Genomic DNA, 18,888 nt, shown 5'->3' with positions numbered 1-18,888 from the left:
CCCTGGCTTCCGAGTCCAGTAAGTACTTAGGTACCTCCCTACCGTGGACAATTCTAGATGATAATAATCACCCCTGGTGATTTACCGAGCTTGTTGTTTTCCCAATTACCGCTTTTGGTCTAGAGTGGTCTCTCTCAAAGAATCGCAATCGGTGGCGTATTCTTTAGTTAGATGCCAAATCGAAAACAAATAACTACTACAACATATAACAGATTCACAACCATAATCACTTCGCTTCATTACACTGAATTAAATTGCTTCCGAAATCCTGCCACAATGCTGCTCGACGAGGCTCCGTCCAAGGTACGCGACTTGCGCATCCCCCAAATTGATTACTATCTCACCGGACCAAGCACTAACCGACCGATTGCGCAGCTCATTAACCATGCTATCAACAACTTCAACACAGCGCCCGACAAGCAAGCCATCTCGAGAATACAAAGCAACATATCTTCGCTGGAGCAGGAGCGCGAGAAGCGTCTTCGCGAAGCCGAGGCGGCGCTAAAGAGTACGTATTGAGCGAGACAAACAGGAAACACGACATTGCCATTTCAAGAGGAACAAAAAGACGCACAAGAAAAGGTTCCTAGCTAATAGAATGGAACAGAACTATCGCGACAGCTGAACACGCATCAGAACCAGTACGAAGAGCTGACATCAGCGCACTCGTCCTCGGCACACGCAAGCGAGATCGCGCGGCTCGACACGCAGAAGTTCCGCATCGCAAAGGCCACGTCGGACCTAGAGATGGAGACGGAGCGCCTGTCGTCGCAGGCGGCGGACCTCGCGGCGCGGCTGCAGGAGCTCGAGCTGCAGGGCGTCGAGGGCATGGCGGACGAGGCGGCGAAGCGGCGCGACCCCGTCGACGACGAGGTGCTCCTGCGGCTCAGCGTGTACCGCAGCCTCGGCATCGACGTCGAGCGCGACGACAAGGACGGCGAGTTCTGCAAGGCGATTGTGCGCAACGATCGCAAGGGCGACGTGCACGTCGTCAACATCGACAAGAAGTTCTCTCGCTTCTTCTACGCCAACTATTTCTGGCAGACTATTTAAATAAACGCTTGCATGAGGTGATTATGAGGCAGATGGTGTGTGGCTTGGGACGCCTGTTTTGAGTTGGATGACGAGGAAATGCATGAGAGAAGTGTCTGGATGATTCATATTTGGAAGGGATGGCGCATGGCGTTGGGATACCAGGGGTTATTACTGGATGAATTGGTCAACTATGCACAGTGATTATTTCTATGACTGGGCGTGCTGAAGAGATTGAATTGGATTTATTACATTCATCGCATTTGAAAGCGTTGGACCAGGCCAGCGAGCTTGTGATAAATGTTCAACGCCTTCAACTCCTTAACGCTACATTTTTGCTGGCTCTCCCCGAATTATCCGAAATGTCTATATAACAGGAGGAAATGCAAATCCATCTGCAACGGTGGTATCAATTTTACCATCGAGTCTCCATTTTCCCTGCCTCTCAATGCGGAGGAGGATTTCGCGAAAGCCACATATTCATTCTATCTTGAATGTGAAACTACACCGACTAGCTCTTTATCCTCTCCACATTCTTTGCGTTGTGTTAGGAAAAGTAGTCCTCTTGATCAGCTTTGGTAAACTCTGGACATATTTTGATCGTTGGTGTTCTCGAGCTCGATCGGCTCGGCGTCGAAGATCGCCTTGAGTGCTCTGGGCTGTGAGATCTGGTCATAGATTCCGGTCTCGACATGATGCCTGGACCGTTGTGACCAGACAATACGGCGCCTCCACTTTGGGATCTATAATGGTGACGCCGATAGGGACTCTCTAGGCGCGAGTTGAGGATATACCATTGTTGTTCCTCGGGATTGTCCGTGTCGTTGCTGTCCAGTCGCCATCCACCAACGCCTTCGAAATCCCTCTCTAGCCCAATACTTGGGGCAATTGCGGAAAATCCTTCAGTGCCTGACGGTGCTGAGGCAAGCAATCCGCTGCTTCCACGGCGATTCACACGTTGGCGATGTCTAGTATTAACGACTGCCTGAGGAGGGACGAGTGTTGAAGTTGTTGTCGAAGCTCCGGGTGTTAGAACAGGAGTTCTTTGCGACTGTAAACAGCGAAAGTTAATATCGTTTCCCGCTTAGAGGCTTCCTATTCCTACTTACAGTGATGTAGCGGGTGTGTGTGGCATGGCCGATTAAAATGTATCGTAATGTCTCTAGACCGACGTCGAAATAGACGAGAAACAGTCTTAAGAAGAGGACAAGGAAAGCAACAATGGTAGTAACGCCAGCACAGAGCGCAAGGGGCAATGCGACGAGGAAGACGAAGGGGAAGACGAAGAACTTGAGGGGGTTGAAAAAGAGCATCGAAATTGACAGCATTGGGCTAATTGATGGTTATAGGTTCAATAGCTTGTCGCTTGGGCAAAGAGCCAATTGAGTCGTCTTACATGGTCATTTGCAGCTGAAATTCGATGCGCGAGTGTCGTGTCCAGGCGCAGTTGGTTTCAGTCGCCGACAACAAGATGGACTGTGAGTAGCAGATGGAATTTGTGTTAGAGCGAGACGTGATGGAGAGATAGAAATAGGTCTTAGGTATTCTAGCACGATACAAAGAGATAGATCAAGGTCTCGTAAAGCGGTATGTAAGCACATGAGTTGGAGCTACCCTAGCGAAGTCAAAGCACTCGATCGAATGGATGGTTGCAACGAGACTGTATCACATGCTAAATCTTGCCAGTCCATTTAAGTACGGTAAGTTATCACTCACGCTATTATCATGCGATATGCATCGTGTTGGTTTGGAGAAATGTAGCATGTTTCTGCCTCGAAAAAAGGAAAAAAAAGAAGATTGAATACCTTCGCCTAAGTATCTTTGTGACCATCTTGAGAGGTTGACCATCAGGTATTTAGCCACCGGTTGTCTACAAATCTCTTTTTGAGGGTTGCGATGGCTGGCATCCTAGTGCAAATCGTCGTTCCTGTACTTCTGTACATATGTAGGTGGGGTTGGCGGGGCTTTTGGTAAGATCCTCCAGGAGGATGAGATGTACTGTATACTAAGGTTAGGTAAGCCTGTGACTCAATGTTGAAATCTGCCTGAATATTCGCGAAACATCTTGGGCTGATTATCCCTCTATCTACGTGCATGGCCGCTGTATATATGTTCATGACACTCAATCGTGAAAGTAACACGATTCCTCGGCCGTCTCTCCGAATAAACGAATAGGAAGAAGTCCGAAATACCCCGCTGCCTTCGTTGGTGACGGCTCTGACGTCAAGAAAAGTCTCCATAATCTCCCAAGCCTCTCGCTGAAACCTTCATTCTCTTATTCCAGCCTCGAGACCTCGGGTCATTTTTGGTACAGAAAAGTTTACTAGCAGTGCTTGGAGCGGAGAATCAACTGTCAAACCACAAGTTTCGAGATCTAGCAATTGTGTTCTTTCCTGTCCCATTTACGCCCATCAATTTTACCATAACGTAACCTTTGCGTTTGACAAAAGTCAAATGAGAGTTTCCATCTCACTACATTCACCCTACACACAGTTCCACTCCTCCGGGTTCATCAAAACTACCCCTTCGAGTTTAGCCTGGTTCTCCCTACCTTTAGTAACGTCACTGATATAAGAACCGGTTTTACACCTGCTTATAATGTGCATCCAACATTCCGAAGATGGTGGTGAGCCAGCTTTGCTGCAAACCTCAGATGGAAATGAGACTCAAGATGCCTCTGAGGAGCCGTTTCCCTGGGATGTTGGGGTTTTCGATGCCCACTGTCACCCAACAGACACAATGTCATCGATAGGGTCTATAACTTCGATGAAAGCACGTGCCTTGACTGCCATGGCCACACGGGCTCAAGACCAGGACCTTGTTTACGAGGTGGCATCCAGCCATGGTGTGCATGATGGTAAGACGTTATCGGCCGAGCCCCTTGCACCTACAGATCAAAATCGTATAGTCCCCTCCTTCGGCTGGCACCCCTGGTTTTCTTACCAACTATACGACGATACAGTACCAAATCCGACGTATGATGGTACACCAGCTGGGAAAACGGCACACTATGACCAAGTTTTAGCTCCTAAACCGTCGTCTAAAGATGACTCGTTCAGCAGTGGGCTTGGTGAGCCACGGCCGCTGTCCGAATATCTCGAGGAGACTCGGAAACGCCTAGAGAAATTCCCCCTTGCTCTGGTGGGCGAAATTGGCATCGATAAAGCTTTTCGTCTCCCAACGACCTGGACGTCAGCCGAAGAGGCCAAGCGAGAAGAAGGTCTGACCCCTGGTGGCCGCGAAGGTCGCCGTCTTAGTCCCTACCGCGTGCAACTAACGCACCAAGCGGCTATCCTCCGGGCCCAGCTTGAGCTAGCAGGACGTATGGACCGTCCAGTCAGCGTCCACGGGGTTCAAGCTCATGGTGTGCTATACGACACAATAGCAAGCTGTTGGAAAGGCCACGAAAAGGAAGTCTTATCCCGCAGACAAAAACGTCAGATCGCTACTGGTGCAGAAGACTTTTCGGATGACACAGATGAGGATAGCGATGATGACGACGTGCCCAATAGGAAAGACATACCCTCAATCCCAGCTAGACACGGTAGCAAAGAAAATGGACCGGCCAATTTCCCACGTCGGATATGTCTTCATTCATACAGCGGCCATGTTGAACAACTCAAGATGTACATACACCCCAGCGTGCCCGCCAAAGTGTACTTTTCGTTTTCCGTGGCTATCAACTGGGGAGCTGGTGGGAACGAGAAAACCGAAGAAGCCATCCGGGCTGTTCCGGATGATCGACTGCTTGTTGAAAGTGACTTGCACATAGCCGGCGAGAAGATGGATAGCCAACTGGAGGAAGTATGTAGAAGGATCTGCCGGATAAAAGGATGGGATCTTCGAGAGGGAGTGGAAAGATTAGGGCGCAATTGGCGGGCATTCGTGCTTGGATAAAGACATCTGTTTCTTCACGCAGCGTATCAAGTGAGATATATTAAGACTTTCCCCTCCCTTCTCGAATTGAAAGTGAAGACCATGATGAACTCTGCCATCACTCGACTATCCGAGTCTATCTATTGGGTGAGATATGATATAGGTGCTATTTGAATCGATATCTAGAATGGGTGGAATTACGTCTTGATCAATGTATGTAGGTAGGTTATCTCCATGTAGGCTCAGAAACATAGAGGGAAATATATACACCTATGGACTTGGCTCGAGTATACTCATTGAGTACGTACTTGACAGCTCGAGTTAATTTAACAATAGACTCGACCGCCTATGTATAAACCTCTCTATCTATAAAATGCCACGCGTTGTATTGAGCTTCCCACTCTGAGGTAGTAGCAATGATTTGGCGGGTTGGGACCACTCCACCTTACCGGCCCCCTAAGATACCTCTAACGGGACCTGCCGGGGCCTACCGATGCGCTGAAGGGTCTACTGGCTTTTTTCTGCTGTCGTTCGCCTCAAGGAACCCCGCCACATCGGCCGTTGGTGCTTGGTTCAGGATCCTCTCGCATATCATCATCCATCCATCTGTCTACCCGTTCGTCATTTCAGTCCACTCCCAAACCTTCAGGCTGCCGCGTTCATTCACACACCCACCACCCTGCCCAACAGATACCTACCTGGACAGGCCGTCATAGACCATTACAACGGTACAGTACAGGACGCACATTGCTGCCTACTCAGGCACCCGAGAGCTAGGCTTCTGAGTTGCAACTTGCAAGGGACACAAGCTTCGCGTCACATTTTCTCCGCTAGGGGGGCTTTCCCGCATATGCCATTGTCCCACCCAAGCGTATCCCATCTACTCTCATCCTTGTGCTGCTACCACTTGCTTTGCTTTGCTTTCCAAGGTTGGCCTTTGCCTTGCCTTGCCTCGCCTCGTCTTGCCGCCTGTCTCTCTGTGTAACGCTGCCGGTCACCGGCATCCAGTCTTCATTTCACCCACCTGCTTCATCTGATCCTTCTTCTACTCATCTGCTTACCTATCTATTACTGTACTGTAGTATTTACTACAGAAGGTACATGGTAGCGAGGTAGTTGTTGGGTTTTGAGATTCACGGCGTACCTATCCTTATCCTAATCTAAAGAAGGGCGCCTGTCGAGAGCTTTTTGAGTGTTGAACCAGAAGTAAACAACCAAAGTGGTTTAGGCTCGCCTGAAAAAAACGCCTTGTTTTGATATTCACATCCGTACCTCTCTCTATTCGGATAGACTATTATCTTACCTATCTACGGTAAGAAAGGCTTAAGGATCTATACGTCCATCTTCTAGCAACTGCGCCTGGTGTTAGCTCTTCACAGCACCCTATTATTTTCGTATAAGTTGTTCTACGCTATTTGAGCTTTATATCGTTGCCATAGTACTCCCACTATCTGGGCTTCATCTGTCCTCTTCGCGGAAGAAAAGAAGATTGGGAACGTGCGTATCCGAGTCTACGCAGCTTGTATCTGCCGTTGTTACTGCACTATATACGGCCCGGTCGATTGTCGTCAATCCTTGGCCTGGCGTGCTGACTGGCTGCTTCTGCACGCTTGGTGTGCCACCACCACACGCATCCTGTTGTCGAGGTTGTCTGCTCGCTGCTGAGCTTCGTTGGCTGTCCTTCGACGCTCCGCGCATCTCAGCATTTTGATCGTCGTACCCCCCTGTCTCTTAGGATCGCACACCCCCACAACGCGCAACACAGAGCGCACGCACGCACGCACGCACGCAACCTAACTGTATCTACCTGCCCGCTACGGACTTTCGTCTCGTCTGCCTGCCCTAGCGGAACAAATCTAACAACAGGTCCGATCTTAACGAGTCCCGTCACAGATCCCCAGATTTGCCTGCCCTCGCGCGTTCACGCCCACGTCACGCCCACGCCCTCCGCCCTCCGCCCACGCTTGCCCAGCCCTGCCAGCTGTGTGCTAGCTTTTGCGACAGCCTGTCGTGAGCCATGTACGCCGGCAACTATGGGTATCCCAATAATCCTGCTGGCTCACCACAATACAATGGCGCCCCACCCCCGGGCTCCCAGCAGAACTCTGCCATGCAGCCTGGGACGGCTTCCAACCAGATGATGTATAATGCTCAGCAGTTTCCCATGGGCGCCCAGCCTGGTACTGCCTTCCCCGGCAATCCTAATATGATGGCTGGTGTAGCTCCTCCCGGTATGATGCAGAACACCGGCATGCCGCACATGGCCAATGCCAATGGCCAAAGTAAGCTCGATACCCTTCCGTCACGGCTTTGTTTCACATCGCGTTCTATAATTTCCCTGTCTCTCTGTATCTGCGTGCGTGATGTTTTCCTCCGGCTTCTTCTCCCGCGCAAGGCGGCTCCCGGCATGGTTGAGCTGGAACAAGGTGTCGTGATACGACGCCACAGCTAACCCAACTGATCGTTGTTCTTGTCGCTCCCTCGGCACCAGCTGATCCTAGCTCTTTCCTGTACTGAGGATTGTTATTTCTTTTATCTTCTATCCAGGTTATCAATGCTCTTGCTGATGTGTGATTGATGAGTAGTGCCTAATTTTCAACCTCCGTACTCGAACTCCGCCTACGGCGCTGGCGTCCCAAGCTCCGTCCCACCTCAAATGAATATGCCTCCCAATTACGCGATGGGGACTGGCATGCCCATGGCCGGTTTCCCTATGCAGCAAGGCATGAATCCGCAACAGCAGCAGCAAATGATGCAGCGTATGCAAGTGTCTCAGCCCAACCCCAATATGTCAACGCCTACACCTCAACGGAACTTCCAAGGCCAACCTCCACAAGGAACACCGACTCCAGGCAACGGACAACCTCTGCAGCAGCCTCAGTTTCCTGGGCCGCCAAATGTACAAGGACCGCATCACGGGCAGCCAGTAAACAATACCCCACAGCAGCAGCAACACCAACACCAACCAATGCCTCCATCGCAAACACCAGTGCAAACACCGACCTCGAACAATATCCAGACACCCCAGACACCAACCTTTCCTCCTCATGCCCAAGGTGGGGGTCCCAATGGCATGTCATCAGCGTCCACCCCTTTAAGCCCTGGGGCGGACCCTAAGGATAAAGAGCGGGTGGGTGTGATTTTGGAAATCAACAATGAACTACTACTCGAAGCTGTGCAGATTCAAAGTACTCAGCACATCATTAAGAAGGAACGTGCGGCTATGAACGGTACCGAGGGCCACGTAATAGATGGGGATAAGAAGTCTGCGGAAGAGGAGCAGCTTGCACAGGATTACATTCAGTAAGTGGTATCGCTCATTGTCTCGTTGACCTGTCGCTGATGAACGAAACCAGTTGTATGCGTAGACTTCAAACAAATCTGGCGTATTTGGCAGGTCTTGCCGATAAGGAAAGAAAGCCTACCCAGCCATCTCAACAGTTTCCTGCATACCTGAAACCACCACCATTGAACGCGAGTATCAAGCTGAGGCAGGTCCAAACTCAGGAAGGTGGCGAAGTCAAGACAGATATGATAGATCGAGAGGAGACGATAAAATATATTGGGGAGCTATATAAGAAGCTTCAAGCTCTTTTTCCTGAAATGGACCCAAACAAAGAGCCGGGCGCTCGGCCGACAGCTCAAGCGATCAACTCGACACAGTCTGGCTCCCAAACGCCAGGTCAAGCCAGTCCAGTTCCAGGAAAGCAGTCGACACCAATCATGACAACTTCTGCACCACCACAGCTTATGAATACTGGTGTACCTGCTCCATAAGATCTTTGCAATGGGTGTATCAAAATGACTTGTCTTTGATGCCTGAGGTGTTTGTCTGTATAAGAAAAGTATAATTTCGACATCTCTTAGCGGATCTGAAAAAAAAAAAATACCGGGTTCGCCCTGAGCGACAGTTGCTCCCCTTGTATAAAGACTGTGGTGGTGGTCTGCAAAGATCGGTATATGAGTGACGTTTTTGGACTTTACCCCAGGCGTTATTGGAGTTATTTTGCCTGGGAGACGGGGAGGTTTTCTGTAGACACAAAATATATATTCGACTGGCGCGTTGCAATAGGTAATACCCAAAGACTTGCCATTGGGCGAATGTTAGTGTCTATCATTGTACCTGATCGATCACCTGGAACTTCTGACACTGGGCAATCGTAACTACAACTGTGCGTCTATGTATCGACTAGTTAATACCTCTCTCTACAGACTACTCCCAGCTACACATAGTTACACTGAAGCTGGTGCCTATCAAGTAATACATTCGCTCTAGTCACTGGGTAGCTAATAATCATGTAACAGCGTCTCGTGAGCGTTGGTAATACCTAGTCTTATCGAGGGTCACTCTTCGCCGCAAGGAAATAGCAGACTGGAAGAAATACCAAGGAATAGCATTGAAATAAAGAGACACCGCATTTAGATCTAGACATGTCTATCTAATATCTGTCATGTACATGCATGCATATTATACCTACTTGTCAGTCAATGCTAAGAGTAATCCTGAATTTATGGGTTATGCGCCATCGTTGCCGCGTCGATCCCATTGGACAGAGAAGATTCGACGTTTCCTACCAAGTTGGGCGCGCACGCGGGGAGGCTCAAAATTGGCCTCTGGGCCAATGAGAGTTGGCTTGCTTGGTGGAGGTGCGTGCTGCTGCGCGGGTTCTGCAGCGCACTACTCCTGTACTACTCTTAGACAGGTACAGTAGGAGGTAGGTACAGTAGTTGAGGAGTAGTTGAGGTAGTGTAGTTTCTTGGTGTTGGTGCGGTGTAGCGTTGTTTCTGATTTGCACCTGCATTGGAGATGTATGTAGGTACCTTCCCAAGTACCCAAGCTATAGTAGGTATAGTAGGTATTGTCTTAGTAGTATCGAGTGCCGTGGATAGATAGGCGTTCTAGTCGGAAATATGTCAGCGAAAAAGGCGGTCTATTAAGATCATATCCATCAGGTCAATAAAATAAAAAGAGAGCCTGTTCTCCGCAGTGTTGTCGACATATAGCATGCAACATAAAGTAAGGGATCAAATCACGCGGGCCGGACATAGTACAAGGTTAGTTTTATTAGACGACGCGCGCTAGTCTTCGGTAGGTATTGCCAGTTGCCAAGAACAGCAAGTGGGCCGGCAAACCCCCTGTCCCGCTCTCCTGTCTGGCCTGGCTGGCGTCCACCGCATTGCGAAGTCGAATAAGGGTCTCCATCCATCCTGTCGCTGTCGTCTCCCTCGGCCCTCATCAAACAGACCAGCGCGTACTGTTTCTACTTGCCTACTGTTAGGCTAGGTAGTCTGTCTGTCGTCTGTACACTAAGAGGGGGGCCAGGTTGCCCGTTTTCTCTCTCCTTTACCACGTACTTGCCTATGCTTTATTGCATCAAACAACTCTCCTTTTGTCCCGTGTTTGTGTCGAGTGTCTTGTGTCGTTGTTTGGTAGCACTAGTTTACCTCTCACTCGTTCATTTATTCAGTCATTCATTCATTGGCTCACTCCAAAATCGACAATCTCGACCTCTTACTAGGACCACGTTCCTTTGAGCCAGGGCCCAACTCCTGAACCGCTCATTATTCTTCTACACTCCACAGACCACATAGGTACCTCTCCCAGGCTTCCCCTCAGATTGTCGGGATCCAGGCAAACTTCCCTGGCTTTCATATAACCTGTACACTCGACCCGCTTGGCCGTTGTATATATTGTCTTATCAGGAACTCACAGTCCACATATGAAACAAAGGGAGCTGCCGACTGGTTGTCTTGATTGTCTTGCCCTTGTATAGCCATCGCGCGTTATAGGCGCCGCATTTTGCGCTAGCAACAGTAAGTAGGTGAGACCTTCGACTCTGAACCCCTGGATTGAACCCACATCTACACCATCCTGCTTCCCCTGTCCCTACGCTCAGCACAGCACCTTGGAAGCTCGAAGCTCAAGCTCGATCACCTCGAGACTGAAAGATTCTCGACTGCACACCACTAATTAACACGGTCTAATTATTTGTGCAGTACTGAACATCTAATTCCTACCACGATATACCGACCCTATATCCGATGCTACAAGCTCTCTGGAAGCTAGCTGTTGGTTTGGAGGAAGCCGTTTGAGATCCAGCAAGACCCGAGGGAGCTAGTTGGCATTCTTCACATCGGGATCCAGCATTCCAGCCAGTTGTCCCGACCACCCCCACCATTACCTGCTTGCCTATCCCTCGCCATGGATCAGAGCCCCGAGCAGCACGGCGAAAATGAATCTCTATCGAATATCAGCTCACCTGCGATGGAAACCAACATGTCGAAGTCACCGATCGACATCAAGATGCCTGGTCACGACTCGATGGTGACAGTCCGCCTATCCGAGCCTCCATCTCTGTCCGTAAACACCGATCTTCCTGTAGGTGTCATGCCCTCGAGGAGGAGCATCCTTGGACCAGAATGCACGCCCACCAGTGCCGTGACCTTATGCGAGAGCGAGGGAACTCTAGACGGAGCCAAAGAGGATACCGAACCGGAAACAGGTATCGAGACTCCAACGACGACTCAGGATGAACGGAAAAGCAGCAGCGATAGCATAGCACAAGAAAAATCACCTCAGGATGACGATATTATGGAAGAGTCTGATACGGAGGAAGTTAATTGGGAAGCACTGCAGAAGACAGAAAGCGAACAAGTCAAAGAACAAGATGATAACGTACGTATTCCTACGTGCCGCGAAGATACATATGACTACTGACATGAAAATTCCCTTACAGTCTACAGCGATGCTCCTCGCAAGACTTGAGCAAGAAAACAACATGCTCGCTACGAATCCCAAGAGCGTCAAAGTAAAAGTGGTAGAACAACTATCCGTCCGCCGGCCACGGCCACCTTCCATGGCCCAGCTGCGGGAAATGGTTAATGGCCCTACACCCACGGCATTGCGATACTCTGTTCTCCCGCCACCGCCCATGACAGATCTCGAATTTTACATGGCGCTAGTGAAGGATTATCAACAAACAGCTGCCCGTTTACCCACACTGTTGTCTAACAAGATCCGGAAGGGTGTACCACCACCACTTCGAGGCGTCGTATGGCAAAGCATGGCTAGTGCTAGAGATACGCTCCTATTAGAACAATTCGACAGGCTTAGTGGCGAATCGAGTCCTTACGAAGGCATCATCGGCAAAGACCTGGGTAGAAGCTTCCCGGGTGTCGATATGTTCCGAGATCCGGATGGAGATGGACAGCGGATGCTGGGACGCGTGCTGAAGTGTTTCTCTCTTTACGACCACAAGATCGGGTACTGCCAAGGGCTGGCTTTTCTAGTTGGTCCTTTGCTGATGCACATGCCTGACAACCAGGCCTTCTGTGTTTTGGTTCGGTATGTTAAACCCCACTCACTTCCTAATATGTCACCACCATCGTACTATGGGTATCCGTTTGAAACACGAAGCTAACCAAAATCCGATGGCAGGTTAATGGAGCATTACGATATGCGATCTTGCTTCTTGCCAGATTTGTCCGGCCTGCATGTCCGAATATATCAGTTCCGTGAACTTCTGCGCCAAGATCTACCCGCTTTATCGTCCCATTTGGACGATCTCCAGGTCGATCCAGCCTACGTTTCACAATGGTTCCTATCCTTTTTCGCCGTAACGTGCCCGCTACCTATGCTGTTTCGCATCTACGATGTCGTCTTTGCCGAGGGTGCGTCGGAGACTATCATGCGAGTGGCCCTGTCACTCATGCGGAAGAACCAGGGCCGCATTTTAGCTTGTACCGAGCTTGAAGATGTAATGCAGCTTCTTCTCTCCCGGGGATTGTGGGATTGTTATCATTACAATGCAGACGAATTTGTCGACGACTTTGTCAGCCTATCTACTGTGGTATCAAGAGAGAAATTAGCACAGCTTGAACAGCGGTATAGAGAGGAAAAGATCGCCAGCGCCAATGCGGCTAGAACGGCCGATGTTACCACAGCAGCCTCCCGCTTTTTGGGCCGCCTTTGGACAACGAGCACCTCGCCTAGATCTGGGACTTTATCACCCGGGTTCCCCGCTCCCCTGCGGCCATTGAGCATGCTGCGACGAAGCACATCAAAACAGAGTTTGGCGTCAACGTTGAATTCGATGGAAGCTAGCTCTGCTAGCGTTTTGAGCTCAGCATCGACAGACGCGACGACCATCTCTCGAGATTCGTCCAACGCCGATGATACTTCCATCCGCGAGTCAACACCCGTTGCGTCAAAACCTCAAGCATACCATCATGCGGGCGACAAAAACCTACACTCTCAGATCGAAGATCTACTGACTGCACTCAGCGAGCTGCAGCGGAATCACTCGCTACTCGCGACACAACTACAAAAGGAAAGAGAAGAACGAGAAGAGGATGGGAAGACGGTGAAGTCGTTGCTGGCCAAACTCAAAGCACAATCCAACACTGGGGAAGACATCGCGATCTTCAACAGTGAAGACGAGGAGGCTAATAATGAGGAAGAGGCTGGAGAAGGTCGTCTCTCACAGCTCGTCAGCGCCGTCGAAGATCGTTTTGATACCGAGAAGGGTCATAATCGGAATTCATCGTCAATGCAAACTAAATCGCAACTTCGCGACGAATTGGCGAGGACAAAGGAGCATCTCACTATCGAGATGTCCAAATCGCAAGAGTACAACCGTCGGATTGAGGAGCTCAACCAAGAAGCCAGTACGCTTCGAGAGCAGCTTCGAGAAAGCCACGCCCATGTTCGTAATGTGCATCAGGACAAGCAACGACTTGAGAGACAAGTCCACTCTCTTCGAGTCAGAGCTTCGGCGGAGACGCCAAATACGACGGTGGACACGGGCGGGTGGTTTTCTAATACAAGCTTCTCGACGGGCAACGCAAGCACTACGAGCAACAACGGTGGCCTGCGCGAGTTGAAGCTTGGACGCAGCAAGTCAACGCCCAACACGCAGGCGACGTTCGCCAAGCGCACATCATCTCTAGGTGTACGGCCGTCGATGGAGGCGCAATCGCCGACCGATTACGATGCACTTGTTGCAGATTTGGTGCAGGCCAAGACGGCCGAAGCAGTGGCCCGGCAAGAGGCAGATGAGTACAAGCAGAAGCTTGAGACCCTGCGGAAAGCCTGCGGGCTCACTCCCGGCGAAACGCCAGGGTCATCGACGGCAGGCGCGTCAGCCCCAGGCGTTATGGGATTATTTGCATTATCGAGAACGGAGACTAGCAGTAGTGTTAAGAGCGCACCTGCGCCGGTCTCATCGACGACCACCTCTAACACAGGGTCCGGAGGTTTCTGGGGCTGGAGAAGGTGACCTTGGCATAATTTGATGCCTCACTATGTAGAGAGGCGCTGGAGCAAGCAGAGCGGGTATCTGGTAGAGAGCATGCAACATTGTTGTTGTCGGGAATAATAAATAGAGGAAGCAAGCATGGCACAAGCTCACGGCGGGGCTTGCGTAGAGCGAATATGTACAAAAGATGGGAATGACGCTCAGGCCTAATTCTAGATAGAGGGCGTTCCCGACGAGGGGAGTGAAGAGTGAAGAAAGAGGCAGAACTAGCTTTGGAAAGCAGAGAGAGCCATTGCTTTTGCTCGCTGTCTACAGATTCTCATCCCCATAGCTAAGACAGATAGAACTAGTTACCTATGATATCCAAAATGCACACCCACATAACACTCGCACACGGATAATATGTCTTTCGATGCCATGCCAAGAAGTGGATTCGTGTCTACCTGGTATTCTTACATTTCAAGCAGCTACCTAGTCCAAACCTTTTAACTTGTGATGAATGTTTAGCTGCATGAGAGGCTGTAAATGAAATACATGTGATCACAAATGGCGTATTTGGGATTGAGATGATTTGACCATTCTGATGCTAGGATAGTATCCATATATGTACGTGAATCGAGTTGTACAGTAGATGCAATAGGTATCTTCGAATATGGCTATAACATTTCTTACCTAATCTAGGTAGCATAGATAATAGATACCAGTACCTTGTCGGGGGGAATCCTTCATGTCATGCGTCATTCTGGATTCGGTGGGGGCGGGCGTTCGTTCGCATGCGCCAGAAGCATGCAGTGGGTACATATTCACATGCAATCTTGGCAGAGCCTCTTACACGTACAGTGAAGTGACGCCATCTTGCCAATCTCGCGATACTGTGTGTGTGTGTGTGATACCTGAGTCTGACCTGAGGCAGTCAGTCAGTCAGGTCATTCCCTTCCTTTTCTAGCACAGTGATGAATGTGTCATTCAAAGTTGGGAGAATAGGTAGGTAGGTAGGTTTCCTTTCCGTGTAACTACCTATCTTTATCTCTTTATACTCTACTACTGTATGTATGTATGAGATTGCGCCGAAGAAGTGGGAAGATGGTATGAGCTGATATTTGTGTCGTGATGAAACGCTACTAATTCGTTATCAGGGTCAAATCAGCCCAGCGAGTTAGGGAGCAGCCTATGATGAACAGGGAGGGGCGGAGCTTTGGAGCTTTGGGAGCTGCAGTAGCCCCTGCCGCTGAAGATGTACTATGCATGTACCTAGGCATCTCCGGAGACAGTCCGCCAAAGTTGCCAGATAGACAACAAGGTAGGTAATATCGCACGTGAGCGGCCATTTCATGGTAGCCCGTGTATGTACTTAGGTTAGGTGCCTACTCTAGTGTAATCGTCATTCCCTCCCGCCCTCTTCGCGGTGGCTTAGAGTACTTACTTAGAGTACTTACGTGCTTGGGTAGCAGCCACGCGATAGGTAGCAGCTGGACAGACCCGGGCACTCACGGTGGTTGTGTCATAGCACCAACACCAAGCTCCAGCGGGGGGGCCACATCCCTAGGCACGCTGTAAATAGGCATCTTGGCCCACTGTAGCTTTGGGTAGCTAGTCGCTTTTGGTAAGGTACGCAATCTAGGCCGTCATTGTGTACGGTATTACATTCATGCTTCACGGGGGGAAAAAATAAAATAAAATAAAATAAAACAAAATATCCTGGGTATGGATCAATTTCTCTCCTACAATCTCAACCCTGCCTAGAACAACACCATCAGAAGACCCGATCTCTGCTTGACTCTCGACCTAAACAACTTGACTAAGTCGAAGGGTGAAAAATCACGAAAGCAGAAAGAAAGGGTACGTCAGATCTCTCCCCCAACCCTCCCCTCCATCCTTATCTCGCGGGAACAAGCTTCATAGTAGTGCCGTGTCCCTTGCCGTGTCCGTCTGTCCATCTTCGATGCACATTTCCTTCGAGAACACTCCAGTAACCTTTCTCTATTCTTCTACTGGACACACGCTCACCTTCAGCTACCAAGACAGCAGTTCCCTGTATCATCTCGACCATACTATCAGAGTTGTCTACAACCTATCTCTTGACCTGCATCAACCACCGAGCTTATCATGGCTACCAACTCGTCCGCCAACGGCGGCTACTCCGTTGATACCCTAAAGGGCAGTAAGGTCAGTGCTTCAGTATATGTTATATTATGCCTATGTTACCTATACGTATGCTACTACATAGGCAGCGTGACAACCCATTCTGTTTACTTGCACAGCCCGACATCAATTCGATGTCGCCCTCTGTGCCCCGCTATGTGCAAGACTTTTGTTAGGCTAATCTAACCTGTATCATTGCAGTGTTTCAAACGAAAGGAGCTTGTAACCTCTACTTAGACTCTTCACCACTCCCTTCTTCACTACAGCTGCAGCAGCGTCCCCACTACGTAACGCAGTCAGACAAACAGCCAGACATCCCTATCATATAGCTAGAGAGCGCGCGCTCCCGTTCCCTAGCTAGCCTGTGCGACGTCGTCACGAAACTGACATTTGCCCATCATAGACGCCCAAGCTGCCTACGATCAGATTGCCAACGGTATGGTCCCCTCTAGTGAATTGGAGATGCTCATCCGTACTCTATCCATGCGCCCTCTGTTCCTCCGAGTCTCTGTTAACTCATCATTTCCGAACAGGCCCCGTTGCCACAAACATGAAGGACCAGACTGCTAAGACCGGTGCCGAGTTCTCCAACCTTGCTGACTCTCGTCGCACCCCATCAAAACCAGCTGCCACCGGTCAACCTCTAACACATTACCACTCTTTCTTCTCCGAGCTGCTATCATGGAAGAATCCTCGTAAGCATCAACTGCCTGTGTGATTAGTTGTATTCCAGTGAGCGCTAACCGAACCTTGATGATAGGAGCATCAGGTATTGCCTACGCTAGCATCGTTGCTGTGATCTTTGCCGCTCGATACCTCGACATCATTCGATACTTCTTCAAGGCTACATGGGTGACCTTAGGTTTCACCGTGCTCGCTGAAGTTCTCGGAAAGGCCGTTCTCGGCAATGGCCTTGCGTCTCAGATACGACCCCGCAAGTACTACACTCTCTCTCGTGAGACTCTTGATGCCGCGATTGGTGATGTTCATGAGCTTGTCAACTTCTTCGTCATCGAGGCTCAACGCATTTTTTTCGCTGAGAACGTTTCCGCTTCAGTTGCTGTAAGCCATACTTTCACCATCTTCAACTTTCTGCATCGACGCTAATGGATTTGGGATAGGCCGCAGCTGGAGCTTTGATCTCCTACTACCTAGTCAAGATTGTCCCCTACTGGGGTCTTGCCCTGCTTGGAACCACTGTTCTGTTCCTGGCTCCCCTCGTATACACCAGCAACCAAGAGCTCATCGACCACTATGTGCAGGAAGGTTCCGACATGTTGAACAGCCAAACCGAGCAACTACGCCAGGTCGCCAGCAAGCATACTTCGCAGGCCACTGAGATTACCAAGCAATACATGGGCGACTACACCGCCAAGGCTCAATCGATGCTTCACCGTGGCGGCTCCGCTTCTCCCGAGCCTGTCTCCAAGCCTGCTCCTCAGTCTAACATTAAGGAGACGGACTTCCCCGATGCTCCTAAGCAGGGTTTCAAGTCCGAAGAGCTCGGAGTCAAAGGCGTCGAGGAGCCTTTGGTCGCTTAATTCGGCTCCTGGACAAATGGCAATCGCCTCCGACCAGTGTACAGACTCCATCTACTACGCTACGCCCCTTTCCTGTGGCCGGATTGTTTGACACAAGTTGACGAAAATTTGGTGAGAGACGAGGCATGACTATATTCAGGTGAATGATTAGAACTGAAGTCGCTTGAGATGTTCTCTTTTTGCTAGGTGGCAGTGGGGGTAACTTCCCAACCCTACATCTCGAGAGGAATTGTCTTTGGTTGAACCTATATGGCGGTTCGTGGCGCGTTCAGTGCTAGGGAGTTTTGAGGCCCCCAAGTGTATGTATGACACGGGCTTTGGGGATGACGACATGTACGGAGCCCATTCCTTCAACGGGAAGGGTGAAACATGGGAAATATGTGGCGAGACTCGCGACACGGCAATTGCGGAATACGGGACACATAATCACGGTGAGGACGGTGTTACGGTGCATGATCACAAGTTCTCCTGATCTGGGAGGGGTTTTCCATTAATTATTTCCTCTGTAATTCGGCGAAGTGTAGCTCTTACGTTTATGAATCTTCCTCAAAAACATCCCCGCTTACACAGACGTGACTGTTGGTGATTTGACACTCGTGAACGAAAGGTTTGCTAAGTCTCGAGGGTTTCTGGTCGATACTCACCGCGAATTTCTGTCTTGCAACTAGATTTCATGCCTTTAGGTAAACTATGCATACATACACCTATTTACGACTTGATACTCTAGGACTATCTGTTATGTTCTATTGATTGAATGGTAGCGATACCAAAGCTCAGGCTACTCGTTAAGTCTTTGGTGGGCATTCGTCTGGTTGATTGGGTAGGTAGGGAGGGAGGTAGGAAGCGAGGGGAGCGAGGGTGATGGATGGGATGGAAGTGTATTTTGGGAATATTGTGTGAGTTGTATATGTGAATTGTGTAGGTGAGTGTCTTGTATCCGGAAATTTTGATAGATAGGGATGGAAAGATGAAGGTGAACATGAACATGTGGAGGTCTGTGTTATTATGAGATGATCAGGTTAGACTAGGATATATGTTTT

At 49.8% G+C, this 18,888-nt stretch overlaps 6 protein-coding genes across 6 annotated transcripts; 5 read left to right on the top strand and 1 right to left on the bottom strand.

Moving 5' to 3' along the window:
- Positions 1 to 276: 276 nt before the first annotated feature.
- Positions 277 to 1,053, top strand: F5B22DRAFT_636293 (Spc24 subunit of Ndc80-domain-containing protein; the record flags this gene model as incomplete). The annotated part of the gene is made up of 3 exons (XM_047977271.1): positions 277 to 303; positions 376 to 508; positions 608 to 1,053. 3 exons carry the CDS (start codon positions 277 to 279, stop codon positions 1,051 to 1,053), a joined length of 606 nt encoding a protein of 201 aa, XP_047830837.1.
- Positions 1,054 to 1,492: 439 nt separating this feature from the next.
- F5B22DRAFT_178357 (uncharacterized protein) lies at positions 1,493 to 2,499 on the bottom strand. Its single transcript, XM_047969385.1, has 2 exons — positions 2,142 to 2,499; positions 1,493 to 2,083 (listed from the first exon to the last, which is right to left on the bottom strand). Exons 1-2 carry the CDS (start codon positions 2,358 to 2,360, stop codon positions 1,580 to 1,582), a joined length of 723 nt encoding a protein of 240 aa, XP_047830836.1. The 5' UTR covers positions 2,361 to 2,499; the 3' UTR covers positions 1,493 to 1,579.
- Positions 2,500 to 3,451: 952 nt separating this feature from the next.
- F5B22DRAFT_178172 (uncharacterized protein) lies at positions 3,452 to 5,127 on the top strand. The gene has a single exon (XM_047969384.1). The coding sequence runs from the start codon at positions 3,631 to 3,633 to the stop codon at positions 4,927 to 4,929; it is 1,299 nt and encodes a 432-aa protein (XP_047830835.1). The 5' UTR covers positions 3,452 to 3,630; the 3' UTR covers positions 4,930 to 5,127.
- A 1,548-nt stretch (positions 5,128 to 6,675) lies between these two features.
- On the top strand, positions 6,676 to 9,332 carry F5B22DRAFT_606303 (uncharacterized protein). Its single transcript, XM_047974912.1, has 3 exons — positions 6,676 to 7,190; positions 7,494 to 8,211; positions 8,265 to 9,332. Exons 1-3 carry the CDS (start codon positions 6,926 to 6,928, stop codon positions 8,683 to 8,685), a joined length of 1,404 nt encoding a protein of 467 aa, XP_047830834.1. The 5' UTR covers positions 6,676 to 6,925; the 3' UTR covers positions 8,686 to 9,332.
- A 1,386-nt stretch (positions 9,333 to 10,718) lies between these two features.
- On the top strand, positions 10,719 to 14,539 carry F5B22DRAFT_178124 (rab-GTPase-TBC domain-containing protein). Its single transcript, XM_047969383.1, has 4 exons — positions 10,719 to 10,722; positions 10,961 to 11,584; positions 11,646 to 12,253; positions 12,347 to 14,539. Exons 2-4 carry the CDS (start codon positions 11,111 to 11,113, stop codon positions 14,184 to 14,186), a joined length of 2,922 nt encoding a protein of 973 aa, XP_047830833.1. The 5' UTR covers positions 10,719 to 10,722; positions 10,961 to 11,110; the 3' UTR covers positions 14,187 to 14,539.
- A 1,316-nt stretch (positions 14,540 to 15,855) lies between these two features.
- Positions 15,856 to 18,404, top strand: F5B22DRAFT_606294 (Reticulon-domain-containing protein). The gene is made up of 6 exons (XM_047974911.1): positions 15,856 to 16,004; positions 16,194 to 16,326; positions 16,711 to 16,743; positions 16,841 to 17,002; positions 17,068 to 17,369; positions 17,429 to 18,404. The coding sequence occupies exons 2-6, from the start codon at positions 16,272 to 16,274 to the stop codon at positions 17,846 to 17,848; spliced, it is 972 nt and encodes a 323-aa protein (XP_047830832.1). The 5' UTR covers positions 15,856 to 16,004; positions 16,194 to 16,271; the 3' UTR covers positions 17,849 to 18,404.
- The last annotated feature ends 484 nt before the right edge of the window (positions 18,405 to 18,888 follow it).

The sequence above is a fragment of the Xylaria bambusicola genome (genome assembly GCF_022495145.1).
Source record: "Xylaria bambusicola strain CBS 139988 unplaced genomic scaffold F5B22scaffold_20, whole genome shotgun sequence".
NCBI lineage: Eukaryota > Fungi > Ascomycota > Sordariomycetes > Xylariales > Xylariaceae > Xylaria > Xylaria bambusicola.
The sequence above is the reverse complement of the archived record's forward strand: the minus strand, read 5'-3'. Positions and strand labels throughout refer to the sequence as shown.

Bases quoted from the DNA above. Each gene is read 5' to 3' on its own strand.
- F5B22DRAFT_606303 (XM_047974912.1), top strand. From the start codon at position 6,926: ATGTACGCCGGCAACTATGGGTATCCCAATAATCCTGCTGGCTCACCA. The intron at 7,191-7,493 runs GTAAGCTCGATA...ATTGATGAGTAG, and splicing joins GGCCAATGCCAATGGCCAAA to TGCCTAATTTTCAACCTCCG. The intron at 8,212-8,264 runs GTAAGTGGTATC...GAACGAAACCAG, and splicing joins CTTGCACAGGATTACATTCA to TTGTATGCGTAGACTTCAAA.
- F5B22DRAFT_178124 (XM_047969383.1), top strand. From the start codon at position 11,111: ATGGATCAGAGCCCCGAGCAGCACGGCGAAAATGAATCTCTATCGAAT. The intron at 11,585-11,645 runs GTACGTATTCCT...ATTCCCTTACAG, and splicing joins TCAAAGAACAAGATGATAAC to TCTACAGCGATGCTCCTCGC. The intron at 12,254-12,346 runs GTATGTTAAACC...ATCCGATGGCAG, and splicing joins GCCTTCTGTGTTTTGGTTCG to GTTAATGGAGCATTACGATA.
- F5B22DRAFT_178357 (XM_047969385.1), bottom strand. From the start codon at position 2,360: ATGCTGTCAATTTCGATGCTCTTTTTCAACCCCCTCAAGTTCTTCGTC. The intron at 2,084-2,141 runs GTAAGTAGGAAT...CGCTGTTTACAG, and splicing joins CACACACCCGCTACATCACT to TCGCAAAGAACTCCTGTTCT.
- F5B22DRAFT_606294 (XM_047974911.1), top strand. From the start codon at position 16,272: ATGGCTACCAACTCGTCCGCCAACGGCGGCTACTCCGTTGATACCCTA. The intron at 16,327-16,710 runs GTAAGGTCAGTG...TGCCCATCATAG, and splicing joins CGTTGATACCCTAAAGGGCA to ACGCCCAAGCTGCCTACGAT. The intron at 17,003-17,067 runs GTAAGCATCAAC...CCTTGATGATAG, and splicing joins GCTATCATGGAAGAATCCTC to GAGCATCAGGTATTGCCTAC.
- F5B22DRAFT_178172 (XM_047969384.1), top strand. From the start codon at position 3,631: ATGTGCATCCAACATTCCGAAGATGGTGGTGAGCCAGCTTTGCTGCAA.